The sequence below is a fragment of the Heptranchias perlo genome, chromosome 21, assembly GCF_035084215.1.
Source record: "Heptranchias perlo isolate sHepPer1 chromosome 21, sHepPer1.hap1, whole genome shotgun sequence".
NCBI lineage: Eukaryota > Metazoa > Chordata > Chondrichthyes > Hexanchiformes > Hexanchidae > Heptranchias > Heptranchias perlo.
This window is the reverse complement of record NC_090345.1, coordinates 36,825,999-36,838,692: the sequence shown is the minus strand read 5'-3', so window position 1 is coordinate 36,838,692 and position 12,694 is coordinate 36,825,999. Positions and strand designations below refer to the sequence as shown.

General features: G+C 41.4%; 1 protein-coding gene across 1 annotated transcript in view; it reads left to right on the top strand.

Annotated features, from left to right (window-relative positions):
* The window catches only part of hectd2 (HECT domain containing 2), a 109,002-nt gene that overhangs the window by 43,361 nt on the left and 52,947 nt on the right, over positions 1 to 12,694 (top strand). The window contains exons 8-10 of the mRNA XM_068002479.1: positions 5,633 to 5,678; positions 8,463 to 8,572; positions 10,152 to 10,300. Coding sequence (XP_067858580.1) covers positions 5,633 to 5,678; positions 8,463 to 8,572; positions 10,152 to 10,300 — 305 coding nt within the window. The remainder of the gene's footprint in view (positions 1 to 5,632; positions 5,679 to 8,462; positions 8,573 to 10,151; positions 10,301 to 12,694) is intronic.

The following is a 12,694-nucleotide window of genomic DNA, read 5'->3' as shown; positions in this document are numbered from 1 at the left end:
CGCCTCCAAGGCAAGTATATCCTTCCTTAGATAAGGAGACCAAAACTGTACACAGTACTCCAGGTGAGGTCTCATCAAAGCCCTGTACAATTGCAGAAAGACTTCCTTATTCTTGTACTCCAACCCCCTTGCAATAAAGGCCAACATGTCATTTGCTTTCCTTATAGCTTGCTGTACCTGCATGCTAACTTTTGTGTTTCTTGTACGAGGACACCCTAGTCTCTCTCAACACCAACATTTAACAGTTTCTCACTATTTAAAACGTATTCTGTTTTTCTATTCTTCCTATCAAAGTGAATAACCTCACATTTCCCCACATTATACTCCATCTGCCATCATCTCGCCCACTAACTTAACCGGTCTATATCCTTTTGCAGACTTTTTGTGACCTCCTCTCAGCTTACTTTCCCACCTAGCTTTGTATCGGAAGCAAACTTGAATACATTACACTCGGTCCCTTCATCTAAGTCATTAATGTAGATTGTAAATAGCTGAGGCCCAAGCACTGATCCTTGCAGCTCCCACTAGTTACAGCCTGCCAACCTGAAAATGACCCATTTATCCCTACTCCGTGTTTCCTGTCCATTAACCAATCCTCTGTCCATGCTAATATGTTACCCCCAACCCTATGAGCCCTTACCTTGCGTAACAACTTTTTATGAGGCACCTTATCGAATGCCTTTTCAAAATCCAAATATACGACATCCACTGGTTCCCCGTTATCTACCCTGCTAGTTACATCCTCAAAAAACTCTAGAAGGTTTGTCAAACAAGATTTCCCTTTCGTAAAACCACGTTGACTCTGCCTAATCATATTATGATTTTCTAAGTGCCCTGTTACCACTTCTTTAATAATGGGCAGCATTTTCGTGATGACTAATGTCAGGCTAACTGGCCTGTAGTTCCCTGTTTTCTCTCTCCCTCCTTTCTTGAACAGCGGGGTCACATTTGCTACCTTCCAATCCGCTGGGACTGTTCTAGAATCTAGGGAATTTTGTAAGATCTTAACCAATGTATCCACTATCTCTGCAGCCACCTCTTTTAGTACCCTCAGATGTAGGCCATCAGGTCCAGGGGATTTATCAGGTTTTAGTCCCGTTAGTTTCTCAAGTACTATTTCTCTACTGATATAATTACTTTAAGTTCCTCACTCTCATTAGACCTTTGTTTTTCACTATTTCTGGTATGTTTTTGTGTCTTCTACTGTGAAGACAGATGCAAAATATTTGTTTGAAGCATCTGCCATTTCCTGTCTCAGCCTTTAAGGGAAAAACGTTTACTTTTGCTACTCTTTTTACATTCTGTAGAATCTCTTCTAATCCATTTTTATATTTCTTGCTAGTTTACTTTCATATTCTGTTTTCTCTCATCAACTTTTTGGTCATCCCTTGCTGGTTTCTAAAATTCTCCCAATCTTCAGGCTTACTACACTTCTTGGCAACATTATAAGCCTCTTCTTTTAATCTAATACTATCCTTAACTTCTTTCGTTAGCTATGGGTGGATCACTTTTCCCCTGGAGTTTTTATTTCTCGATGGAATGTGTATTTGTTGAGAATATTGAAATATTTCTTTAAATGTTCGCCATTGCTTTTCAACTGTCATACCCTTTAATTTAATTTCCCAATCTACCTTAGCCAACTCGCCCCTCATACTTACGTAATCAGCTTTATTTAAGTTTAAGACTCCAGTTTCTGACTTAAGTCACTCTCAAACTCAATGTGAAATTCTATCATATTATGATCACTCTTTCCCCAGAGGATCTCTTACTGCGAGATTACTAATTAACCCTGTCTCATTGCATAGTACAAGATCTAAAATAGCCTGTTTCCTGGTTGGTTCCATGACATATTGCTCTAGGAAACCGTCTCGAATGCATTCCATGAACTCGTCCTCCAAACTACCTTTGCCAATTTGATTTGCCCAGTCTATATGAAGATTAAAGTCCCCCACAATTACTGCATTACCTTTGTTACAAGCGCCTATTATTTCATGATTAATACTCTGTCCAACGGTATTGCTATTATTAGGGGGCACCAGTGTTTTCTGCCCCTTGTTATTTCTTATTTCCACCCATACTGATTCTACTTCCAGATCTTCTGAGCCAAGATCCTTTCTCACCACTGTCCTTATGTCATCCTTTATTATTAGGGCTGTACCTCCTCACTTTTCATTCTGCCTGTCTTTTCTAAACGTCATGTACCCTGGAATATTTAGTTCCCAACTGCAGTCACTTTGCAACCATGTCTTTGAAATGGCTATTAGATCAAACCCATTTGTCTCTACTAGTGCAACTAATTCATCTATCTTGTTACGAATGCTCCGTGCATTCAGATACAGAGCCTTTAATTTTGACTTTTTACCATTTTTTCCTGCTTTGACATTATTTGCTGATGCACTATTATTGGTAAACTCCCTGTCCCTTCTTGCCACACTCTGCTTATCTTTACCCAAATCACTACACTGCTTTGTTGCCTTGACTTTCCTCATTAGATTTCTAAATTTCCTCTCACCTGACCCTTCCTTCCCCCCCCCCCCCCCCCATTTTTAGTTTAAAGCCTTATCTACAGCTCTGGTTATTCAATTCGCCATGACACTAGTCCCAGCCTGGTTTACGTGGAGCCCATCCCAATGGAGCAGCCCTTTCTTTCCCCAGTACTGGTGCCAGTGCCCCGTGAATAATTTGCAAAGAAGGCTGAGGAACCCATGCTTTATTGACCAGGTGGTGGATCTCATGGTGGCAAGATACTAAAGGGGAGGCAAGCAAATTTTGAGATCAGTGGCCATTCCCCAAGGCATGTTGAAGAGTGTTACAGAAGGTCACAAACTGCAGAACATGAACTTCCATATAAGCAGATCACAAACAGATATCTTGAAAACGTTTTAATGGAATAATAGACTGAAAAGGCTTTGTTCGATTGCTAGGCTCACACAGCGCCTGGTTTGCAATTGCCCATGCTAAAAGAATTAATGAAAGTTATAGAAAGTATTTGCTGAGAAGAAGTTGCATCAAAAAATTTTCAGTCATATGACTAGAACCGATATAAACACATTGCACCAACTAACCACCACTCAGCAGTCCCAGAAGATCCGACAGTGCTAAGGGGCAAAATGCCTTTGGAGCAATTCCAGATCCTGGTGACAACTTCTATGGCTTCTTAACAATGAAAGGGTGCTCACCTGTAACTCAAAGCTCAAGACCCAACTAAATGCAAAACATTTTGAAATCTCCGGCAGCAGTGAGAGTTTTGACATGTTTTGTTTTCAACTATTTTATTGAAATCTGGACTGTTGTTTCATGCCCCTCTCTTCTCCCTCTCGCTTTTATTTTTCAATTACCCCCCTCTGTCTTTCTCAATCTCCCCTGTGTCACTCGCTCACATTTATCTGAATCTTATTTCTGCTTTTCTGTCTCTCTCATTCCCATCTCTCTCATTCCCTTGTTTCTCATACTCTTTCTCCCCTCTATTTCTTCATCTCTCATTTACCCCCCTGCCTCTCATTTTCATTCACTCTTTCACTATCTTTATCTCATCCAAAGTGGTACCTCCATTCTAGGTGAATACATGGCTTCTTTATCGTTGCTGAGGTCGGTAGCACATTTAGAATTTAAGCACCTGCCAGCTGGAATCCTGCTCCTCATTCGGTGTGCAGCCTGTTTATTTAAAAACTCAGTGTGCACTTGAGGCCCACAAATGCATGGGCAAAGTGCTGCACTTTAATCACAGAAGAGCCCCTATTGCTCACAAGATGCCATTTGGCCACTGCTGGATTAAAAAATGACACATGGAAAGAAAAATATCAATAGAGCTGTTCTTGAGGATATCTCATTAAAGGAACTTTGAGCAGTGTGTTGCTAGTGTTACCAATGACCAACTTCCTATCAAATCTTGAAGTCCAGTTTCCAGACATACATTTGAAGGAAGTGTGTGATTCACTCACAGTGGAACTCCTCGCCCTAATAAGGTCAGAAACTTAGGCAGTTGGCAGCTGTTTAAAATGGCATTTACTGGGTGGAATTTAGTTAGTGATAAATCTTGAAGATTAACTGAGTGGGATTTACAGACTGCCCCAATGTAGTCTAGTTAAATTTACAGAACACATTCCATAGACTTTACTCAGCAGCTGGCCTTCTTTCTGTGTTTGTCACGCATAATTTTACAGTGTGTGATCATTGTACTTTTTGTGTTAAACTGTGTCTTAAAATGCACCCAAGTGTTTGACTACACAGAACATGGTTTTAAAGATTTTGTTCATAAAAATTTGTATAATGCATCTGATGTTTTCTTGTATGTTTGTGTTTGCTGCCAATGGAGTTTACCTGGCAAAATTGAAGGAGATACTAATTTATCTGAGATTGTAAAGGGAGAATGTTGCAGCAGAAAGAGAACTTTTGGGTAGTTTTACCAACCACATCCATAAAAAGTGGCATTGTCTCTGGAGGCGGTGTTTATGTTTGTTGGCAGGAATTCTGGCAGACCCAGAGGCGACAGTGTGCTGCCTTAAAAGCCAAACTCTTGAGCTGCCACCATCACTGTAAAAGGGGCAGAATCTGTTGGGGTGAGAGGTTTTGTCTGCCTGTTTTGCATTTTTGACATTGATATCATTTAAAAGCTGTTAATTGATATTATATCTGTAACCAGAATTAACTCCAGTGAATGAAGTACAATGAGTACCATTCCAACATTAATACCATTACAATGTTAATCAGCTGAATGATATGAAAGATGTTTTGTATGAGGAGCTAAGGCCTCCCCTTTTGTACAGCAAGAGTATCAATTTATACTGGATGGATTCCACAGCACCAGAACAGAACAGAAAAAAAGATTGTTTTAAAGTCACACTTCATGGTTTTGTATCTGGCCACTATACCACTCCCAGTGACTGAGGAAGGTATGTACATGGCTACAAATGAAAACTTAATCGCTATAATGGTTATAGGCCATTCAGTCCCTGGCAGCTGGGAAAAAGATGTCTACGTCTATATCGTTGTTAGGGGGTGCTGCTGTTTCCAGAAGGATTGTTTACTTCTGGAGGAACTGGTAGAACCTACCTCTTTAGAAGGTCCCAGGTTTAATTACTAACCTGTGCTGAGTTAACTGATCTCAGCTGGAGTGGCAGTGGTGCTGTAACAGTGGCTTCAGAACTCCCAGTCTAGGGAGGGGAAGATCAACCAGGGTCCATGCTTTCATTTACTATCCATCCATACCTGCTCGAAAGTGCGTGTGTAAGGATGTTGCGTATGAGGACAGGTTTAGCTACAGTTCCCCCCATGACTGAACAGCCTGCCAACACACGCTGTCTAACCTCGCACTGAAGAATGGCCACTTGGGTGATGCATCAGAGGAAGAAAAGTGCCATAGAACGGTATCCCAGCAGAAATTAATGCATTCAGGAGGGGAAAACGGGCAAAAGATGATCTTTTTTTTAAAAAGTGCTGTTTGTTTCTATGGGATAATATTGATTGTTTTCATTAAAAGATACAGTTTTGCGCCAGTTATTTATAATAATTCTCCAGCTGTATTAATTCACCATTCTAAAGAATCTGCATGTAATTGGAACTTTGTACAGAGACTTCACCCCCCTACCCCTCCTTTATGCTGATTCATTTTGAATTTCTGTTGTTTTTCTAGACCACGGACAAAAGACGATCTTCGAGCTTACTTTATACTTGTGCAGGTATGAAACTCTTTTCTGTGGTAACGGTATTTTCTTACAAGACATCTCTGATATCAGATACTTGGGGTATAGTCAGGAACATAGGAACAAGAGTAGGCCATTCAGCCCCTCAAGCCTTTTACATAAGAAATAGGAACAAGAGAAGGCCATACGGTCCCTCGAGCCTGCTCTGCTATTCAATAAGATCATGGCCAATCTTCTACTTCAGTTCCACTTTCCCGCCCTATCCCCATATCCCTCGATTCCCTTAATGTCCAAAAATCTATCGATCTCAATCTTTAATATACTCAATGACTGAGCAGCCACAGCCCTCTGGGGTAGTGAACGCCAAAGATTCACAACCCTCTGAGTGAAGAAGTTTTTCCTCATCTCGGTCCTAAATGGCTGACTCCTTATCTTGAGTCTAGAACTAGGGGTCAGAGTCTCTTCAGCCAGGGGAAACGGCCCCTCAGCCCTCTCATTCTTCTAAGCACCAGAGAATATAGGCCTATTCTACACAATCTCTCCTCATAGGACAACCCTCTCATGCAAGGAATCAATCTAGTGAACTTTCGTTGCACCCCCTCTAAGATAAGTATATCCTTCCTTAGATAAGGAGAACAAAACTGTACATAATACTCCAGGTGTGGTCTCACTAGAGCTCTATATAACTGCAGCAAGACCTCCTTACTCTTATACTCCAATCCCCTTGCAATAAAGGCTAACACACTATTTGCCTTCCTAATTGCTTGTTGTATCTGCATGTTAACTTTTTGTGATTTTGTGTACAAGGACACCCAATTCCCTCTGACTACCATCATTTCTTAGTCTCTCAGCTTTTAAAAAATATTCTACTTTTCTATTCCTTCTAGCAAAGTGGATAATTTCACATTTCCCCACATTGTACTCTATCTGCCACCTTCTCGCCCACTCACGTAACCTGTCTATATCCCTTTGCAGCCCCCTTGCGTCCCCCTCACAGCTTACTTTCCCACCTAGCTTTGTATCGTCAGCAAACTTGGATACATTACACTTGGTCCCTTCGTCTAAGTCGTCAATATATATTGTAAGCAGCTGAGGCCCAAGCACAGTTCCGCCATTCAGTTAGATTATTGCTGATCTGTACCTTAAATCCATTTACCCTCCTTGGTTCCATATTCCTTAATACCCTTGCCGAACAAAAATCTATCAGTCTCAATTTTGAATTGACCTAACCTCAACAGCTTTTTTTGGGGAGACAGTTCCAGGTTTCCACTACCCTTTGTGTGAAGAAGTGCTTCCTGACTTCATGTCTGAACAGCATAGCTGTAATTTTAATGTTTTTCCCCCTCGTTCTGGACTTCCCCTCACCCCCCCACTCCCCTCCACTCCTTCACCAGTTGACAGGGAGATAATACATCAAGGCAGCATTTGACTGAGTGTGGCACCAAGGAGCCCTAGTAAGATTGAAGTCAGTGGGAATCGGGGAAAACTCTCCAGTGGCTGGAGTCATACCTAGCACAAAGGAAGATTGTAGTGGTTGTTGGAGGCCAATCATCTCAGCCCCAGGACACTGCTGCAGGAGATCCTCAGGGCAGTGTCCTAGGCCCAACCATCTTCAGCTGCTTCATCAATGACCATCCCTCCATCATAAGGTCAGAAATGGGGATGTTCACTGATGATTGCACATTGGTCAGTTCCATTCGCAACCCCTCAGATAATGAAGCAGTCCGAACCCGCATGCAGCACGACCTGGACAACATCCAGGCTTGGGCTGATAAGTGGCAAGTAACATTCGCGCCAGACAAGTGCCAGGCAATGACCATCTCCAACAAGAGAGAGTCTAACCACCTCCCCATGACATTCAACGGCATTACCATCGCTGAACCCCCCCACCATCAACATCCTGGGGGTCACCATTGACCAGAAACTTAACTGGACCAGCCATATAAATACTGTGGCTGCAAGAGCAGGTCAGATGCTGGGTATTCTGCGGCGAGTGACTCACCTCCTGACTCCCCAAAGCCTTTCCACCATCTACAAGGCACAAGTCAGGAGTGTGATGGAATACTCTCCACTTGCCTGGATGAGTGCAGCTCCAACAACACTCAAGAAACTCGGCACCATCCAGGACAAAGCAGCCCGCTTGATTGGCACCCTATCCACCACCCTAAACATTCACTTCCTTCACCATCGGAGCACTGTGGCTGCAGTGTGTATCATCCACAGGATGCACTACAGCAACTCGCCAAGGTTTCTTCGACAGCACCTCCCAAACCCGCCACCTCTACCATCTAGAAGGACAAGAGCAGCAGGCACATGGGAACAACACCACCTGCACATTCTCCTCCAAGTCACACACCATCCCGACTTGGAAATATATCGCTGTTCCTTCATCGTCACTGGGTCAAAGTCCTGGAACTCCCTTCCTAATAGCACTGTGGGAGAACCTTCACCACACGGACTGCAGTGGTTCAAGAAGGCGACTCATCACCACCTTCTCAAGGGCAATTAGGAATGGGCAATAAATGCTGGCCTCGCCAGCGATACCCACATCCCATGAACGAATATTAAGAAAAATACAACAACCACTTACAATCCCCTAGAATATCCCTGCTGTATCTATTATTAATTCTGCTACCTCTTTATGATCTGCTTATCATGCAATATGTCATTCCACATTCTGCTGCTGAAGTGTTCTATACTGAAGCTGTTAAATACAGTTATTGTCGTATGTTTGGGACATAGGTTTCCAATCAAATAATCAGTATTAAGTCATTTCATTTTGTTTTCTACGCTGAACTATTTAGTTTTTGTTTCCTGTAGAATCCTCAGTTTACGAGCACATCAACATATGTCATCTACGCCCACTTGTTACGACAGATTGCCACCTTGTCAGAAGCGGATCATCACTTTCTGGTTCACTGGTTTAAAAAGTAAAATATTTTCTTTCTTTACTGGACCTAAAAATATTTGGAGTAAGATATGGTTTATAATTAGCCCAGTTACAAAAATTTCAGATGGTAAACATTAACAGGGGCACGAATTGTAGTGAGTAATTGTGATTTTGTTCTGGAATCTGTGATTCTCATCAACATTACGGTATTTAACAGAGTCACATCTATAAATATCTTCTTGGTTGTAATCCATTCAGTAACACATAGGTGTTACCTAATCAACTTTAGCTGCATGAGAAAAATTGTAAAATTGGTGTTGAACTCCACTCTGATGCAGATGCTATCAGCAACCAACTCTAGGACAAATCCACTGGGGAGACTTTTGAAGAGCTGAAATATATTTGAAAATGTATTGGATTGCTGAATCAATTTTACCAAGAGGTATTTTGAATAGTTTATAAAAGTAATTTGTGAACAGTTGGCATGTCCAAAGCATTTCTTTCCTCTTCTGTTTACTTCCATTTCTCCAATCCTTGGGTGTAATTTTGACTTCATTGGAAATAAAAAATCAGGAGTCATGTAGAACAGGTTGCCGATTCACTATCACCCATTTTACACTATCGCACAAAGTTAAAATTACTCCCTTAGTATCCATAAATCGTGAATGCTGCATGAAGAATGCTAATTCCCTTCCTGCCAATCAGTCATATAGCTGGGAATGGTGTAATTAACTCTCCTGTAAGCCCTAATCTACAAGTCAGTTGAGACTATGATTTGCATTTTGGTCTCCAAGTTGCAATCGATCTAGTTTTGTTTTTTCCCCTCCCCCACCAACCTCTGATTATGATTGCTATCGATATTGCTGCACTCTCAGGTAACGAGACAAGCTCTTTTGGTAAGACCCGACAAAAATATGAGATTTTCTTCCTGTGAGAGAGAATATTCCATTTTTATGAAGTGCCTAAACTAGTATTTGAGTTGAAAGCTCTGCAGACAACACTAGGATATGAATCTATAACTGATTAGGGTGTCTGCATTAACTTGGTACTGGACTACCAGAACAGAATTATTTTGTGAATTATATGCTGCAGCTCTATTCACCTATAATAATAAACCCTTACACAGAGGTTATTTTTTTCCTGAAACTCCCTAATTTTCTATTGTCCCCTCCTCTCCTGAAAATCTTGGCTACTTCTTAGGGTATAGTGGGCTAGACACCATTCATTATTTCGCCTAAGTAGCTAGTATTTCTGTGTGGTCCTTTACAGTGTGTATTGACTGGTTATTTCGCCATGGGGGACTGAGCTGTGCCCAATCTTGTCTTTGCTGATGTCCTGACATACACACTTCCACTAGGACTTGCCAGTTAGTGAGCAGAAGAAAGAAACCTAGCTAATTTTCCCCTCCCTAACCCAGGCTTGCAAGGCAAGGTATAGCACCCCATCCTGCTGCTCTGGCTGAGATAGGCACAGACCAGGGATCATTCCTTGCCTGTGTGGTTCACTTTTTCACTAGATAAACTCACAACCATTTCTGAAAACATTTAATTAAATCCTTTCAAAATAGAAACCTCCGTAGGATATTGACTAACTGCATGATTGACTTGTGTTTTCATCAGATTGCCTCTGAGGAGATTTAAGCAGTTGGTAGAGAGATTGCTGCAGTTTGTATCTCTTCGTCTGTTTCCAGCAAAGCCAGATGAACTGCCGCCCATGGCAAAGTGTACATGGTGGATTCCTTCAGCAACCAGAGTCTTGGCTTTGCTCAGTGAGTATCTGTGGCCGACTATTTCTTTGTGTATCTCAAATGAGATAATGACATGAAACTAAAATGCTTCTTTTAATGTAGCACAAGCAATTTGAATAAAACCGTTGCAGCACTTGCATTTAAAATACACCGGCTTTTGATCCCTGTTCTCACTACTGACCTAGAAACAAAATATTTCTTTGTTATGTTGCCTTGAAAACTAACCTGTTATCCCAATAATCAAAAATATTGAATTGGATCTTATTTAGGATTTGAACGTTTTTTTCTCTCATCTTTTGGAAAATAGGCATGCTAGCACCAGTTTGTCACAAACAGGTGTGAAACATAACTTGCCGGATCTTGCTGGAAAAATAACACATGTTATTAATGCGGAAATCGGCCAGCAAGTTCAGGGGATTAAAGGATACTTGCTGGTTGGTTTACGTCGCTCCGCTATTTGCCTCGCGCAAACGGCATCTCGCCCTTAGCCTCCCAGTTATTTTTAAGAACTTGCTGGATTTGCACATTAATTGCCCATTAAACTCGCCACAGAAAGTTAAAATCTGGTAATTCAGAGCGTAAGTACCCTTATAATGACATCATAATTGTTAATGCAATGCTAATCAACCTCTCTAGCCCAGAAAGGGGACAATTTAAACTGTTCAATCTCATTCCTGCATGTAGTCAATTGTTTAAAAAATGTCAAATTTTAAATTTAAATTTCTTTTCTTACTTTTCCTTTCTATCTCTTTTCTCTCTCTCAATCCAATTCTTCTTTCCCTCTCTTTATTTCTATTTCTGTACCTGATTTGACTCTAATTCACCTACACTAATTCATGGTCCTTCTCCATTGTTCCTCTGTTTCTTTCTCAATCCTCAAGTCTCATTGATTAAGGAGATACACTGTTGGTCCTGCCGTTCGCTAAGGTCCCAGATGCCCCATTGCCCTCGTCGCTCCATTATAAGGTCGCACTTCCAGCATGTTACGGTGCAAAAAAATGTTGAGCTGATGGGTGCAGAAAAAAGGCTAACTGCGTGCTGCGAGATGCCCCTCTCCAGCAAGATCCAGCCCAACCCCTTAGTAACATTTACTAATGTTTTGAGCATAGTTTGCCCAGCCCAACACTTTCTAGATTACACTCCATGATGGTTGTGCTAGGAACCATCAGCACTTAAGTCATTATTTTGTTCCTCAAGTTTAATTTATTACTGCCATAATTAAAATCCTTTAAATTTGATAATTGATCTGCTCTAGTAAGTTTCTAGGGCCTATACTAATGCATGAATGCTCAATATGTTCATATGAAATTCTTTCCACCAATATTTTAAGAGGTATTAACCTGCCATGTTAAGCATTTGTGCACCAGTATTCTATAGCATAATCTCAAGGCCATGGTTCCTTTCCAAAATGAGTCCAGGAAGCCATTAACTGCTTTAGTAATTTATAAATACTCTGTTAGATGCTAAAGTTCCTAAATAATTTTCTCTAAATAGATTAGCTTGTTTTTGGAAATCTGGCTTACTAAAGTGGTCTTTCTGTAAAGGCAGGCCAGGATTTTCTTGACAGCAGTTGTAAAATGTGTTGTGATCAAATAGGTAGCTCAGAGTTCCTGTTGGGTCAAATGTACATGGCCTGAGGAAGGAATGAGTTGATGGTTCAAATGTCCTTTTGTTGTTCCATACGTTCTTAAATTGCAAGCATCCTTTTTATAATAAAGAAATATGTTATTCTGAAATAGCACACAGCATCTTCCCCCCCCCCCCCCCCAAAATGGTGCAAAAGCATAATTAAACTAAAGTAGATCTTTGAAAATTAACAACAGTTATAGTTTGGATGCAGGTCAGACACAGAGGGATAGCATTGCAGAGAACCCTTGTGATGTTTGTGGAGTGAAATATGTGAGCCATCATGAATTTTCGCTAAGATTGGAAAATTAAATCGCTGAAGCAGAGGACTTTTGTACTCGAGCACCAACCGCCTACACTCCACAGCATCAGAAAGTATGAGGAGTGTCTGGATTGTACTCTCCAGAATGGGGTCACCCAAGAGGCAGTGCCAGACAGTTCAGGACATAGGGATAGTATAGGAAGAGTAAAGTGAGTGACAGTCTGCAGGGGCGGTAGAGGCAAACAGGACTCGCAGGTGCAGGGGTCCCCTGAGTTGCTGGAACTGACCAATAGATATACAGTGTTGGACAAAATATGGAGTGGGCAGTGATAGTAACTCAGAGGAGGATGGTCCTGAGCAACGTTGTGGCACTGTGGAGCAACAGACTATCCAGGGAGGTGAGTGACCGGTAGACTACAAGAATAGGAGAGTCGTAGTAATGGAGATTCTATAGTCAGGTATAGACAGCATCTTTTGCAGTCATGACCAGGAGTTCCAAATGGTATGTTGCCAGGGTGAAGGACATA